The 17599-nt window shown below is 34.8% G+C and overlaps 1 protein-coding gene across 1 annotated transcript in view; it reads right to left on the bottom strand.

The window, feature by feature from the left end:
* Nucleotides 1–17599, bottom strand: part of LOC148945906 (uncharacterized) — a 684784-nt gene that overhangs the window by 200846 nt on the left and 466339 nt on the right. Inside the window, exon 10 of the mRNA XM_089097548.1 lies at nt 2851–3051. Coding sequence (XP_088953674.1) covers nt 2851–3051 — 201 coding nt within the window. The remainder of the gene's footprint in view (nt 1–2850; nt 3052–17599) is intronic.

Raw genomic sequence — 17599 nt, 5'->3', positions numbered from 1 at the left:
TAAACAAAACTTACTTACTTTAAGGGGTTGGATCTTAAAACTATTGCTTTCAACGCATGCTTCATAACACGTTTTGAATTAGAGCCGCCAAATGAGGGCGCAAAGAAGAATTGTACAGTGCAAGGCCGAACAAGTGGCATAAATTAAGGGGCAGCTGTTAACCTGGAGGGAGGGTGGTTCCCAGGGGACATTAACCTCCATAGATTTCATGCCCCTCGCCTAGATCTTAAAACACGCCTTTTTTGTTTTTTTCATTGAAAAAATTTGTCTCCTCCGTTAAACTTTAAAAAATACTTTTTATTTGTACCTTCATTATTCAATAAAACTTAAAAAATTCTTGCTCTCTCCCTACATTTTCGTGAATTGGCGTCTCCGATTCCAATGAGAAAAATTGGTAACAGTGCCATCTAAAGTGACTAAGTTTTCAATGATGTTTCGGGACCAAAAACCTAATCAAACAGTTTTTTGGTAATGAACTGTAAGTAGGGAGTGACCCGGCTCAATAGTAACCGAAACTCTAAAAACCGAAATTGTGATACCCATAGATACATCAATAGAATCAGATTTTTATGCTGATTTCAAATAAATAAGTTTCATTAAGTTTAATTTTACCCATCAAAAGTTACAGGCCTGAGAAAATTTGCCCCAAATTTGGGGGATTCACCCCCAAAAAGTCATAGAACTTTAAATGAAAATCACACCATCGGATTCAGCGTATCATAAAATTCTACTGCAGAAGTTTCAAGGTCCTATCTGCAAAAATGTGGAATTTTGAATTTTTTTCAGAAGAAAGATTAGGGATGCGTGTTTTATTTTTTTTTTTTTTTTTTTTCCAGGGGTGATCGTATCGATTCAGTAGTCCTAGAATAATGCGAGAGAACTCAACCTAACAGAAATTAAAAGTGTTAGTACTCTTGTTAGTTGTTCAAAAAATTGATCAGATATTGGTTCCACTATTACGATAATTTTGTTCCCAAAGTAACACACTCAAAATTTTGAAATAGTCAGTATATTCAGCATAGTCGAAAATTTTATAAATATGTCTTTGAGGATGACTTAATCCCCCACAGTTCCTAAGGGAAGGGCTGGAAGCTATGAACTTTGCCCATTGTTTACATATAGTATTGGTTAATGGGAAGTATAAAGACGTTTCAGGAGGGATTTTTTTTCTGATAAGGGGGGGGGGGTGGTGTTGGGGGCGGGGGTTACGGGGAGGATCCTTCCATGGAAGATTTTTCCTTGGGGGAAGGGACATTTTTATGAAGGGGGCGCCGGATTTCCCAGCATTATTTAAAAAAACGATCAGAAATTAAATAAAAAAACCAATTTTTTCAACTGAAAGTAAAGAGCAACAATAAAATTTAAAACAAACAGAAATTATTATGTATATGAGGGGGTTCGCCCCCTAGTCAATACCTCGCTCTTAACACTAAAGTTTTTTTTAGTAGTTTCAAAAAAGCTATCTATTCTAATTAACCGGCCTTTGTGATTCAGAGGTTTCTGATTCGAACAAAATTCGAACTTTAGTGTAAAGAGCAAGGTATCGACTAGGGGGCAAACTCCATAATATACGTAATAGAACACACGAATATAGAGGTTTGTTACGTAAGTTAATTCGTAAGTTACGTCAGAAGAAATTTTTAAAAAAGCCATTTAGCCAAAAACGTAAAATTGATATGCAAATCTTGTTTTAATTATTCTTGTACAGTAAGTCAAACTCAAAGCTGCATTAATTCAAAAACGTTCTGAAATTAAATTAAAAAACAAGTTTTATATATATATATATATATATATATATATATATATATATATATATATATATATATATATATATATATATATATATATATATATACTTTAAAGAAATCCATTAAAATTTAACTTGTTTCATCACGATTAATGCAACACATTTTCTGTGGCTCAGTTTTCTGAGGAGTATGGAAATGGGAGCCCCGGGATTTACGTCAAGGGCAAAACTAGGATAAGGGCAAAACCTCAAGGGCAAAACTAGGATAAGCACGTTTTTGAAAGTATACAAACAAGTTGTTAGAAATCGTAACTGTCGGAATTTGTGCTTGGAGAGGGCGGGGGCAACAAAATATATTTAAGTGTACATGACCTGAGATATTTTCAAACAAATTTACGAGTCAGAATTTTTTAAGGAGGGGGGAGGACTAAAATTTTTTTAAGGAGGGGGGACCAGCTACCGTAAAATTGAGATGTTTTGAACCCTTGTCGCAAAGGTTATATTTAATAAGATATGCAAGTGCCGATTTATTAGTATTAAAAAACCCTAGCTACCCATTGGCATTTTATGCAGCTGTCTTGCCAGTATTGTTATCGCAAAAGTATCGCTAAAGACAACTAAAGTCTTGTACACATTATGATTGAGCACATCCAAACACGTGTTCAGTTTTAGAGCTGGTATTCTTACATGGTTATTTTTTGTTAAATAAAAATAAAGGTTTGTAAGGCACCATTATTTGTCGGCGTTATTATATACGTATTTCATTTTTTCTGCTATGTACCAACTTCACTTCTATTTTCATAAAGTACAGAAGATCAGCGCTAGATGGCAAGTAAAGCTCTCTTTTGTTACAATTTACCATCTTTACTCCTGTTTCATTTGGGTTTTCACGGTTGTAGCAATAGCCGCAACCTAGTGAAAACCGAACCACGACCCATAGTAACCGAAAGTTTAAAAATATGTTTCTAAAATACTCTCCAACATATTTGAATAACTATTCAAGAAATAGTGCCCTAATATTAATTCAGTCCAAGAACGTTTTACTTCTTTTGCTTTCCTTTTGAATTAAAAAAACCGAATAATTTGATGTTAAAATGGCTCACCTTTGACGTTGAGCTAAACAGTCCGCTCCATTTATTTAATTGTTTGAGACTTCTTGTTGACTTGAGGCTTCCATCGTAAGATCCACCAGGACTTGAGCTAAGGAGCGGGTTAATATAAGGAAATATTCCAGGATCCAGGGGATCTTCTATGCTTGCTGCATTACTGATTGCCCGAGAGCTCTTCCTACTTCCTCGATGACTCTTGAGAAAAAAAAAAACATCATATGCACATGTTGGTTTGAGTGGGGGAGGGGTTAGAATATATACTTCATAATATATATATATATATATATATATATGTATGTAATTATGGGTGTAGAAGGGGGAGAGGCTAAAAAAATACATTTAATAATATTACTTTTTCTATCGTTTTTTCTCTTGTAATTTAAAAACCTCTCCTAATACGAAAAAAAAATTGAGCCTAAGTTGATGTGCTTAAAAGAAGCAACATTAAAATTCTGTAATAATTCGATTTTTGAGATTTAAGTCTGGGAAAATCGTTCAAGAAATAGAAAGTAAAATCTACATATATGTCGCCATCTGTGCAGATAACCATAAAATTTTGTGACGCTGAATCGCTACAATATTAGTTCAATATTACATCACATAAATTAGACGTCAGACTTGGGACAAGGGAGTGGGTTTCAAGCTGCCTACAAAATTTCTTGCAATACGTGTATACCTGTATCATTATCAGGAGTAACAATCTCCGTTTTTATCTATATTTTTATACCCTTGGTGTTTGTAATGATCTGCTGTTGGATTATTTGGCAATGCCCCAACCTAAGAGGACAGTCTGTAAAGGCCTTTGTCTGTAAATCATCTCTTTTAACAGGGAGATAACGACAAGAGTGCCACATTACCTAAATGAAACCCAATATTTTACCAGCAAATCCTAATTTTATCCCAATTTTTTTATTAGCCTTACATTTCGCAGGATGTGGTCATTATTATATTGCACTGCATAATGGATGACAAGCTTTTAAAAAATCTGATCCTACTGTAACAAGAACCAAAATGCTTACAGTGAGCCTTTAAGACTCAGTTATTACATCATAAAAATATAACATGGCACCTTTTCAATTGCTACCACCAATTTAAGAAGATGAAATAGAAGCTTATACAAGCTAAGAATTAATATTTTCTTAATCTTTAAAACTGAAGTCGTTTCTTCGGTAGCCAGTTCAGGCCTCTTTTGGTCTTAAATCGGGCAACAGTTTTCTAAGGGCCCATTCACAATACAGTTATACTAATATTGGGACTTAGCGCGCCAACTTGAGCCAATGAGAATTTTTCATTGAATTTTTCAGCCAATAAAAAAAATCCCAAGAAAAAATTAATTGGCTCAAATTCGCTGTAGCTTAATCCCGGTAATAGTAAAATCTCCTTGTGAATGGGGTTTAATTTGGGTACTTAAGGAACTGAAAGATATTGAAAATTGGTGATGCGGATTTCTAATTTCGGTGCTGGAGAAAATTAACAAGTTGATGTAAATAGCATAATATTAGCCGGAAAAGAAGAGAGGTGCTGTTGGGACTATTACTTGGTATTTCCAGTGTTATGGAAAATCAAGGGAGAAATATAGCGAAAGAGATCCTTCCTGTGTACATAGATAAAAATAGGGATTTAAATTTGTTGATTTACTACACCTGCCCTCCTCAAGATTCAGTAATATAGAGTCACAAGAGTTAGTGAAAATTGGACAGGTAAGAGGGTATCCGACCTAAATTTTATGATTTTTCGTGAAAGGTCCTTCAGATCGATAAGAACGAGCCCTCTATCCTTTAGCTGCCATTCATTTAGAGGAATATATTTGGAAAGATGCCCTTGGGTCCCAACGTTACGGAGTAATCTGAACTCTATCTTAGTTACATAGAGCAATATGGTACCATCCGTTTTCAAATCTTGCCTTTCTAAGCTAGCCAAATGTACTTACTTAAAAAAGTATTTCGCATGCTGACCAATGGTCTGAGCAGCACAGCCTGACTTCGGCCGGGAGTGCAATGTGTGTTACCCAAATCAACAAGCTGCGATCCCAACTTTAGATGCCTTTTCATCCTGAAGTTAAGAGCTCATAACCCCATTTTAGTTCCCGAAGAGCACCAGTCCCGGTACCAAAGCCCCGGTTTAAGTGTGAACACATGAAAGACATGTGGTCATAAATATCTCCAATTCAGTAACTTAAGTTTGTGCTATACATTATCACAAGTTTAATCTATTAAACAATATTAGAATATTGAGACGTAAGATAGGAATTCAGCTTTGATGATAAATATTAAATATCCTGCTTGTTAGATTGAATATCTGAGGTAACATTACCGCAAATTCCATGAGATGTCTAACTGGATAATGGACACAAATTTAGACACTTACTCCTCATAATGAAATATCATTTTAAGTATCCAGCTCCCCCTTTGGGAACTTATGAACAACATTTACTCAGTGAAATTATCGTCAGATGTATGTTGATGAATTTTAACCTAACCAAGGGAGTTGAACATAGATATCAAACCGTTCAAGGTAATGAATGGGAAGCAGAGGGTGGAAAATGTAAAAAGTAATTAGGAATCTAAAAGACTGGGGCTAGAAAACTATAAGTATAGGCATAAAGGTGGGAACATTCCAAATAAGGGATGCAAATTTCTTAAAGCTTACATCATCAAATATGACATGTCTTGGGCCGTAAAATGCAACTTTTAAGCTCCTTTATATCGAGCCCCCATGTGGGGTGTTTTATTTTTTTTTCGGGAGAGGGTTAATTCAAAATAATATTTAAAACTGAATACTTTATTGAGTAAAAAAAAGAAAATACCACAACTACGAGCAGCGGGGTCAAGTCACTTCACTATAGTGGGGTGGGGGGCAAAATATATTTTAGAAAATCTAGAGCGCGGACAATTTTTGTTTTAGATGAAATCTCTAATGAAACTACAAAAAAAAATTGTTTTTCGAAATTTAAAGGAGGAACAAAGAAACGAAGGGGAAAATATTTCCTCCATCCCTCCCCTGATCAGTGTCACTGGCTAAGTGCCAATTTTTGCCTCTTTGTACCACAATACCATGATACCTCAATGCCAAATTCTATCAACGGAAAGTTTTGAGGGAGCCAATCAGTTGAGAACTATTTGAAAGACATTAATATATCCTCCTAGTTCAAGAGTTTTGTGGTGTTGAGTTTTGAGACTGGTGTGCGGTGGCACAGTAGTCCCTAAACTAATATGCACACAATACAAAATGAAAGTTATCCTAGACGATTATTTGAAAGATTCAGCCACAGTGCTGCATAGTTGTGTACCAGCTACTAGGCTTCAACTTCATCAGATCTTTGTCTGCTAGGAGAGGGGAGCAGAACTCTCAAAAGTGTATCTCGGACCAATATTTCTCCATTCAATATTCTCCTTCAAGGGACAGGGAAGGAAAATTAAACACCTTCATTTGGAGGAATATGTTTGGTCCAAGCGTGTAACATCGATGTTAAGGCACTACAGCTCCTACCGGGGTAGGGGTATTTCCTACGAGCAAAATTTGCCAAAAGATTCCTCCTTTGAATAACTTATCTTTATCATTTAGACCTCCTAACCCCAAAAAATTTTTGAAGACTTCATAATAAAGAAACACGGGTTAAGGTTTATATTCATACTTACAAAAACTTTGTTTTATTATCTAAAGGAAATATATCAGAATTGCAACTACTATTACTACTACTAACAACTCACCGTAGCATCAAACCGCCTGCGACCAACATAGCTTCGAACGCTCCTCGTCCATCCCATCTATCCAAAGCCTCCCTCTTTGCACCCTCCCAGGAACTTCCCATTTCCCTAAAATCTTTCTTTATGACGTCCTCTCATCCCCGCCGCAGACGACCTGCTTTCCGTTTAGCCCTAGACAGTTTGCTGAAAAGGAATATCTTCGGTATTCTGTCATCCTTCATCCGTAGAACGTGCCCAAACCATCTCAACATTTCTTTCATTATAGCCCTCGTAAGCGGGATTGAACTGCACTTTTCGTACAGCCTACTGTTTGAAATCAGGTCAGTCATCCGGGTACCCATAACAATCCGTAGGCAATCTCTCTGGAAAACATCTAGAAAATCTTCATCTGCTTTTCGGAATGCTCATGCTTCAGAAACATATTTGACCACTGTCATCACTGCAGCTTCCATTATTCTAATCTTGGTTTACAGACTTATCTTCTCATTCTTCCAAACTCTTTTCATCTGTGAAAAAAAGACCTGAACCTTGGCTATTCTACTTTTAACTTCTTCACTGCTCCCACCGTCTTTACTACTAATTAAATAAAAAAACAAGCTTTTTTTTAACTGAAAGTAAGGAACGACGTTAAAACTTAAAACGAACAGAAATTATTCCGTATATGAAGGCGGCTGTCCCCTCCTCAACGCCTCGCTCTTTACGCTAAAGTTTTTTTATTGTTTAAAAAAATAGATTTGTGAGAAAGTCAAACTTTAGCGTAAAGAGCGAGGCGTTGAGGAGGGGACAGCCCCCTTCATATAAGGAATAATTTCTGTTCGTTTTAAGTTTTAACGTCGTTCCTTACTTTCAGGTAAAAAAACTTGTTTTTTTATTTAATTTTTGAACGTTTTTGAATTAATGCAGGTTTTGATTTTGGCTCACCGTACATGAATAATTAAAAAAAAATTTGCACATTAATTTTACTTTTATTTGGTTAAATGGCTATCTCAAAATTTGTTTAATTTTATTTACGAACGTTTTTATTAGTAATAAATATACGTAACTTAAAAATTAACTTACGTAACGAACTTCTATATTCATAAATTTTTAACACGTACATTAGGGGGGTTTGCCCCCTAGTCAATACCCTGCTCTTTAAGCTAAAGTTCAATTTTTTTCCAATTCTTTAAAAATTACCTCTTAATCACAATCAGTTGATCAGTTGAAATCAATTGAAAAACTTGTTTTTTTTTTTTTTATTTAATTTCTGATCTTTTTCTTTAATAATGCTGAGAAATCCGGCGCCCCTTCATAGCAATGTCCCTTCCCCCATGAAAACTTCCTTCATGGAAAGATCCTCCCATTTGACCTCCGACCCACCTCCTCCCCCCACCTACCAGAAAAAAAAACCCCTGAAAACGTCTGTATACTTCCCATTAACCAATATTACATGTTAACATTGAGTAAAGTTCATAACTTTCAGCCCTCCCCCCGGGGATTTTGTGGGATTAAGTCATCCTAAAAGACATTTTTATCATATTTTCGACCACGCTGAAAAAAATGGCTATCTCAAAATTTTTATTGGGTGACTTTGGGGAAAAAATGAGCGTGGGAGGGGACCTAGTTGCCCTCTTTTTTTTTGTCACTTAAAAAGGGCACTAGAACTTTTAATTTCCGTTCCAATGAGCCCTCCCAGAAATATCCTAGGACCACTGGGTCGACAAAATCACCCCTGGAAAAAAAAAAAAAAAAAAAAAAAAAAAACACGCATCCGTGATATTTCTTCTGGAAAAAAATGCAAAATTCCAAATTTTTTTAGATAGGAGCTTGAAACCACTACAGTAGGGTTCTCTGATACGCTGAATATGATGGTGCGATTTTCGTTAAGGTTCTATAACTCTTAGGGGGTCTTTTCCCCTTTTTTCGAAAGTAAGTCAAATTTTCTCAGGCGCGTAACTTTTCATGGGTAAGATTAAACTTGATAAAATTTATATATTTGAAATCAGAATTAAAATCTGATTCTTTTGATGTATCTACTGGTACCAAAATCCCGTTTTCTAGAGTTTCGGTTACCATTGAGCCGGGTCGCTCCCTACTTACAGTTTGTTACCACGAACTGTTTGATACTACCAGGGTAAGTGAAGCTTTCCACCAGATCAATCCTTTCTTTGCTCAATGTCACCTTTTCATCTTCACTTATTCTTAGCCTTAGTGACTTAGTCTTCTTAACATTGATTTTCAAACTTATTCTAGCACCCTGAACTGGCAAAACTTCTTAAAAGTTCATTCAATTTACTCACACTTTCATCTAGGATGCTTAAATCCTCAGCATAATCTAAGTCTATGAAAGTTTTTCCTCCCCACTTGATATCTGAATTAGCGCTTCTATTCTCAAAACAGTGCTGTAAATTGAGAAATTTAGCGTAAACAGTAGGATATTTAAGGGATAGGATCTCATTTATAGAATAACCGTGGATAGCCCTGAAATGTTGCTTACATGAAAAGAAGCTATAATAAAAAACAGTTTTAAAATAAGATAAAAGAACAACGCTAGAACTTCAAACAAGCGGGCGTCAAATAAGGGGGAGGGTATGTGCTCTCTTAGATCTTCCCCTCTCTTTTTTTTTAAATTGTCTTTTTGGGGTGTGCTTTTTCATTGAAAAATGTCTTTTTGGGTATTTTCCTGGGAAAAATAAAAAATAAACTAAATTTTTGCCCCTTCCCTAGATTTTGAATAATACAATGTGCCCCCCTAAACTCTTGTGGATTGACACCACCTGGGTTTGGCAACAGCTCTTCCCTTATTTGTGGGACAGTTTCTATGAGTCTTTAAAGTTTTGTTTCTCTTTTAATCAAGGAACAAGTTACTAAAACATAATCCTACTCCCAGTGGCAAGTACAAAATATCTGTTTAAGTAATTAGTTTTAATTTTAAGAAAAAAGTAATTGGCTTCTAATAAAGATAAATTATCAGTCAATAGCAGTTTGCATTTTGAGCTTCTTAGTCAAAATTTTTGCAATTTGATTTATTTCCAAGCAGATCCAGTATTTTTTTTTTTAGAAAAAAAGTATGCATGAAAATTGAGATTCGACTGCAGTATGCATGGACCGAATAGTCGTTAGATAGTGATCATGCGTGTTAAAAGAGATCAAAGCGCTCTTTTATTATTTTATTTTTCATATTCAGAGGAAATAAAGTCAATGGAGGAAATGAGGGAATTTCGTGCCTTGTTGAAATGTTTAGATAATTACAAAGGGTAAGAAAAGAATAGTATGGGTGTTTATGATGTGTGATGTTGAATGTTCATGCGTGACTTTGAGTGAAGTTTTATGGGTTGTTATATGGTTATATATATAGTTACATGGGGATATATTTATGGGGATATAACTATAACAAAAAGGCTTTTAGCCTTTTTGTTGGTTGCTAGGTTGGGGTTCATTTTTGGAGTTTGGTATGAAGGAAAGGAGAAAGGAGAAGAGAGTAAGATTTTTCTTTTTCTTCCTATTCTTGAGTTTTATCTCTTGTTTTGTATGTTTTAGAAGAAGTATTCAAAACCATTATTAAGTGTAGGCCTAATGGTAGTTTAGGTTCAGTTATATAATGGGATCCTAAACCAGCTTTTGCTTCGGGAAGGAAATGATTTATGCTTTTTTCATTTGTATGCCCATTTTGTTATTTTTAAAAAGTAAATTATTTGCCTACTGTTTTAATGAATTTGAGCATTGTTGTCTTTCGCCCAAATAAGCCCCAGCATACGTGCCTTTTAGCAATGGGTAGTTCTCGATATATAATTTAATAACTATAAATAAATTATACATGTTATTTATTTGTTTGTATTTTAAAAGATTAAAGATATTGGCAGGCTGAGTTCAGACCTTTTCTAAGAAACTTTACTTTTACCACAAATAATAAACTCCCAAGTAAACTACAAGAAACAACTCATTAATTTTCTTTTGTATAAAACAGAAAAAGATACAAAAACATACAAACTTCATTTTGTATAAAATGTAAGAAGACATATTAATAAATAATAAACTCTCAAGTAAACTTTAAGAAGCAGCCCATTAGTTTTTTTTTTTTTTTTTTACTGATAATTTGTCATTCTTAATTCATCTTTGACTTACATGTTGCGCGTATTTCAAGTAGAACCTTTTAAAAAGCATATCTCGCCCTTTTTCATATATTTTTTCAAAATTTTACCCCCCCCCCCAAAAAAAAAGAAATTCCTGTACTTGCATCGCAAAGCAGAAATTGATTTAACTATCAAATAAGCTTAGGAAAGGATTAGACATTAATCCATGATGCAAGCATGAATAAAACATCTGAGGAGGTTGGAAAATATTGAAGAAAGGGTGATAAACCCTATTCTACTGTAATGAACCCCTCCAATAATCTCACTAGCAGTTAAACCATAAAATTAGCATAAGCTTTCTTTCCAAGAACGAAAATAGACTTGGCTGATTGGCCAATCAATATTGTTTCAATCAAAATGAAGGATATTGGAAAAAGAACAAGAAATGCCAGTGCCTTAGTGAGTCTTTTTACGTCTTCGAAAAGACAAATATCTGAACATGCAATTCCTGAAGGGACTTTCAATTTTATTTCCTTTGCATGATTGATTATGTTTTAGAAATCCGGCTGTGTATGAGATATCAGCTCATTTTTTACACCAAGTTGCTTTACCTACATTAGAGGTGTGGGGAATAGACAAGTTGACCATATCCAATGATGTAATGATATATCCAATGATATACTGTAATCTTTACTAGGCATTTATTCCCCCGAAAAGCATCCCTCCTCAATGTCAACCTGCAACACTGTTGGCAGTCGTGGTTCTGGCTTGAGACTGTGACGGTGCTGGTGAAGGAGCCTGACGCCACAACGAGGTCAGTCAGGCAGTATCAATATTTTGTCGATTCCGGAGTTAATCATTACTTTGCAAGTTGGGTAAATTTAACAATTCTTCTTTTCATTTATCATGTTCAATATTAAGTTTTGAGCGTATCTAAACTTGGAAAGTAGTCTTACGGAACACACTTAAAGACTGATTTGCCACCTATTTGTTCAGAAAAAGAGTCCTTGGATTACATAAAAATGGATCAGTCTCAAATTAATGTCTTAAACGCAAATTTCTATTTCTCATGGGTATAAAATAAAGCTTATGCATTTATTCATAAAATTTTGAAAGGTTTTTCAAACAGTTCGCAGTGGCAAACTTTAAATAAGGACTAATCGGTCCAATAATAACCAAAAACTGCAAAAAAAACGAAACAATGATAAAAATTGTTATAACTAAAACATTGGCTTTTTATGTTGATTAAATTAAAAAAACAAGTTTTTTTAACTGAAAGTAAGGAGCGACATTAAAACTTAAAACGAACAGAAATTATTACGTATATTAAAGGGGCTGTCCCCTCCTCAACGCCTCGCTCTTTACGCTAAATTATTTTATTGTTTTAAAAAACAAAGTTGTGAGACAGAGTCAAACTTTAGGGTAAAGAGTGAGGCGTTGAGGAGGGGACAACCTCTTTCATAAACGAAATAATTTCTGTTCGGTTTAAGTTTTAATGTCGCTCCTTACTTTCAGTTAAAAAAAACTTGTTATTTTTATTTAATTTCTGAACGTTTTTGAATTAATGCAGCTTTGATTTTGGCTCACCGTACATGAATAATTAAAACGAAATTCGCATATTAATTTTACTTTTTTTGGCTAATTGGCTTTCTCGAAATTTTGTTCTGACGTAACTTACGAATTAACTTACGTAACAAATTTCTATATTCGTATGTTTTTATAACGTATATTAGGGAGTTCACTCCCAATTCAATACCTCACTCTTTACGCTAAAGTTCAAATTTTGTTCGAATCACAAACCCCTGAATCACGAAGGCCGGTTATTTAGAATAAATACTAAAATACTTTCTTTTGAAAGTACTAAAAAACTTTAGCGTAAAGAGCGAGGTATTGACAAGGGGGCGAACTATCTCATATACGTAATAATTTCTTTTCGTTTTAAGTTTTAATGTTGCTCCTAATTTTCAGTTGAAAAAAACTTGTTTTTTTTATTCAATTTCAGATCGTTTTTTTAATAATGCTGGGAAATCTGGAAATGTTCCTTCTCCCAAGGAAATATCCTCCATGGAAAGATCCTCCCCCGTAACCCCTACTCCATCCCCGCCCCCCACTAGAAAAAAAATACACCTGAAAACACCTGTATGTTTCCCAATAACCAATACTATATGTAAACAATGAGAAAAGCTTATAACTTGCAGCCTTTCCCCTGGGAACTGTGGGGAATTAAGTCATCCTCAAAGATATATTTATTAGATTTTTGACTATGTTCAACGAAATAGATGTCTAAAAATTTTGGTTGGGTGACTTCTGGAAGAAAATGAGCGTCGGAGTGGGCTAAGTTGCACTCCAGTTTTTTTGGTCACTTAAAAAGGGCACTAGAACTTTTAATTTCCGTTCGAATGAGAAATCTTACGATATTTTAGGACTAATGGATCGATACGATCACCCCTGGGAAAAAAAACAATAATAAAAATAAACACGCATCCCCGATCTTTCTTCTGGCAAAAAATACAAAATTCCACAATTTTGCAGATAGAAGCTTGAAATTCTATAGTAGGATTTTCTGATACGCTGAATTCGATGGTGTGATTTTCATTAGAGTTCTATGACTTTTAGGGGTTGTTTCCCCCTTTTTTCAAAAATAAGGCAAATTTTTTCAGGCGCGTAACTTTTGATGGGTAAGACTAAACTTGATGAAACTTATATATTTGAAATCAGAATAAAAATTTGATTTTTTTGATGTGTCTGTTGGTATCAAAATTTCGTTTTTTAGAGTTTCTGTGACTATTGAGCCGGGTCGCTCCTTTCTTACAGTTGGTTACCACGAACTGTTTGATTCCAAATACATAAAATTCATTAAATTTAATGTTACCAATCAATAGCTGTGACCCCGAGAAAATTTGCTGATTTTCGAAAAAGGGGGAAATAATCAATTGTCGTATAAATCAATTGTCGTATAAGATTAGGAGAAAGCTCATTCGAACGGAAATCAAAAGTTCTGGTGCCCTTCTTGTGTGATTAAAAAGATTGGAAGGCAACTAGGTTCCTAAAAGGGGTTCCATACCCCTTTTTCCCCAATGACATCCGGCCAATATTTTGAGATCGCCATTTGATTCAGCATAGTTGAAAGGACCAGCAACTGTGCCAATGGGGATGACAAAACCCCCATAGCTCCTGGTCAAAGGGATGTAAGATACGCAATTTGCCCATTGTTCACTTATAGTATTGGTTACTGAGAAATACACGGAATTTTTTTGGGAGGGGGTGGGTGTTTCTGTAGGGTAGGATTTTCCACGGAAAGAATTTTCCCTGGGGAGAAAATTTCTCTGACGAATTTTCCAGAGAAAGCTTTACACGGGGGATAAGGGAAGGGAATTTCCTGATATGATTTGAAAAACCGTCTGAAATCAAATATATAAAAAAAAAAAAAAGTTTTATCTCCTGAAAGTTAGGGGCAGCATTAAAACCTAGAACGAACAGAAATTATTCCGTATGTTATGGGGCTACTCCTTCTTTAACCCTCGCTCATCGCTATAAAGTTTGACTCTTGCTCACAATTCTTTAAGAAAGACTGCTCAAAGACAATGACCGTTGAATTTGAATAAGCATTATTTTTAAAGAACTTTAAGAAAAAGTGAGGGCTGTGGGAGGGGTAGCACCCATAGAATACGGAATGATTTCTGTTCATTTTTAGTTGTAATGTTGTTCCTTACAAATCAGTTGAAAAAACTTCTTTTTTATTTAATCTCCTTCCTAAAGCGGCACATAAATTAACTTTTATGAAAATTCTAGACACAAATGTGTCTGAAGCTAAAGTTAGAAGTTCTAAAAAAAAACAAGTTGTTTTGACTCCTATCCCACCATCCCATGGTATTAACAAAGCAAAAACAGTCTTAGTATTCATGCTAGTTAACACCAAACGAACGCCAGTGTTGCCAACTGTCATGGCAGCTAACGATTTGATGGCATGATACAAAAAAAAAGACCTTCACGACGTTCATACAAGCTGACACTTAAAAATCATTAGTATTCCCAATTATCAAACAGTGTACCATTCTTTGGTATGAACAAAACGAAAATAATTGTATCATTAAGACAGAGTACGATTGCTTGGTACGAGCAAAACAAAATCATGGTGTGTATTTCAACACCTAACGTATACTAACGTTAACAGACAAGACAGCTATAATTTCTATTCTAGCTAGCACCTAATGAACACCAGCGTTGTCAAGATATTGTAAGATGCCTTTTTGAACAAAACGAAAACAGTTGAAGCATTCATGCTAGCTGGTACCTAATGAACACTGTGCAACAATGACTAACTTGTTGCAAAATATATTGGCAAATAAAGAATTGGGTAAGAACTCTTATGGTTTGTCACCATTTTAGTCTTTTTTTCTGAGTCATATATTTTGTCTTAAAGGACAAGCATTGTCTGTACGCTCCTGTATTGTTAAATAAAATTAGGGTGAGAAAAACTCTTCCCTTTTAACACTGATTCCAAGTATGAAAAGATTTTTTCAAAGATTAGACTTTGCAGGATAAATACCAAATCTGTGAAATTCAACACATCTGAGAATTCCTTGTTGGATTCTTCAATGTCCTCTTTTACATTTTATATCATACTTTCCTGCAGCAAAATACCAAAAAAGACATTCCCTAGAAAAAAAGTTATGGCAGGCCGAACAGTCAATTTCATTAAAGTGCAAATTTCACTGCTGCAGTTATAGCATAGGATTTAGGGAAACAACAGTCCCTCGTCTCTTAAGCGAAGTAATTTATGTAGATTTTATTACTGTCAGTGAAAGTGTCTCTTTCTAATGTTATCAAAACAGAAGAAAAAAAAGCTTAAGTCAAACAGTAGCGTTCCTACCAAATCGAAAATATGAGATTGATTTGAAGCGTAAAACAATTTCGCTCATTCTAGTTTCTGTCAGTAATTAAACAAGAAAGAAAAGTTTTTCCAACTGAAAGTAAAGAGCAACATCGAAACTAAATACGACAAAAAGATTAAAGTTAATGTTAATGAATAAACTAAATGTAAAATGTAAATGAAATAATGTTAATGATAATAAGTTAATGTTAATGATTAAAGTTAATGAATAAACCCTTTTTTTTCTTAAAAAAAAATCAACGGCCATTGTGTGGAACAGTCTTCCTTAAAGAATTGCACTTAAGCGTAAAGAGCAAGGGTTGAAAAGGGGGCAGCCCCCTCATAAATGGAATAATTTCAGGTCGTTCTAAGTTAAAATGTTGCTCCTTACTTTCACTTGAAACAAACTTGTTTTTTATATTTAATTTCTGACCATTTTTCAAATCCTGCCAGAAAATCCCACCCCCCCCCCCTATCTAAAATTTCCCCAGTAATTTTCTTCCAGGAAGAATTTGCGCCAGTAGAATACTTCGTCTGGATTCCAGCCGATTATGTTCCTTCCGGTGTTATTTACCCACTTTACGTTCCATGGACCGGTTATTTGGCAAGGTATAATGTAGTCAAGCATGTTTTGAGAGTTTGGTCGTAATAATATAATTTAAAACAGACAGGTTTTTTTCTGTTAATCTATTGAATTTGCTCGGAGGTATAGCAATTCCTATGCTATGATAACCAGACTGGTTATTTGGCAAGGTATAATGTAGTCAAACATGTTTTGAGAGTATGGTCGTAATAATATCATTTAAACAGACAGGTTTTTTTCTGTTTTTGCTGTCAATTGCACAATGAATGTACGTCATGAGTTCACGTGCACATTCTTAACACACTTGTATATTATAAAGTAGTAAAACATGTTTTGGGAGCACGCACGAAATTATGTAACTCAACATCCGTTTTTTATTCGTCCTTGAAAAACTGTTGAAAACAATGAATTCGTCAATTGTCAATGTGAGTACAGCTTATTAAATTTTTTAATTTATTTCCAGATAAAAAGCATTTACCAGTAAATTCGAATTTCAGGGGGACTTAGCCCCCTCCCCCCACCCCCAACAATAAAAAACCCATGCAATAGTATACTCGTTAGAAAACGCAAAGTATGCTTTTTCCTCTATTTACACAAAAACTACCCCCACCCAGCTCTGTAGAAATAGTTGGTTAGTTCAAAAATGCCCTTTCTACCAGGTATAAAAAATATTTTTCCGATCTAAATATAAGCATCTGTGCTACAAGAAAAAGTCACTTTTTAAGAACACGCTTTGCATGCTCATGTTATCACAGAGATTAAAACCATATGTATTTATAATTACAGAAAAGGGTCCTTTTTTGAAACCAAAATTTCAAACGTGTCGTATCTGAAAACAAAAGCTTGGTGATTAAGACGGGCTTTGTCTAATTCTAGCCGGAAACTCAGAATTGATAGGGGGCAAGATAAAAAAAAGGGGTAATTAGTGATTGGATAATTTTTTAACGTGAAATCTCTGAATAAAATATTTTTGGAGCATGTACTTGACGATGGATAAAAGGGTTAAGGTGATTAGCAATTACGAGCAAGGATCCACTGGTTCCTGGCAGTAGGCTAAGCATATCAAATTGCTCTACTGTGGGTTAGGTAACATGATTAAACACGCTTTTACAATCGGAATTCATTGATTGACATTTGCAAAAAAAGGGGTAATTAGTGATTAGATAATTTTTTAACGTGAAATATCTGAATAAAATATTTTTTGAGAATTTACGTGACTATGGATAAAAGGATTAAGGTGATTAGCAATTACGAGCGAGGATTCCCCCACTGGTTCTTGGCATTAGGCTACGCATATCAAATTGCTGTACTGTGGGTTAGGTAACATGACTAAATACGCTTTTACAATTGGAATTCATTGATTGACATTTGCAAAAAAGGGGTAATTAGTGATTGGATAATTTTTTAACGTGAAATCTCTGAATAAAATATTTTTGGAGCATGTACTTGACGATGGATAAAAGGGTTAAGGTGATTAGCAATTACGAGCGAGAATTCCCCCCACTGGTTCCTGGCATTAGGCTACGCA

The sequence above is a fragment of the Artemia sp. Qi Xiang Cuo genome, chromosome 12 (assembly GCF_049724085.1).
Source record: "Artemia sp. Qi Xiang Cuo chromosome 12, ASM4972408v1, whole genome shotgun sequence".
In the NCBI taxonomy this organism is placed as follows: Eukaryota; Metazoa; Arthropoda; class Branchiopoda; order Anostraca; family Artemiidae; genus Artemia; species Artemia sp. Qi Xiang Cuo.
Note: the sequence above shows the minus strand (reverse complement) of the source record. Positions and strands in the feature narration are given on the sequence as shown.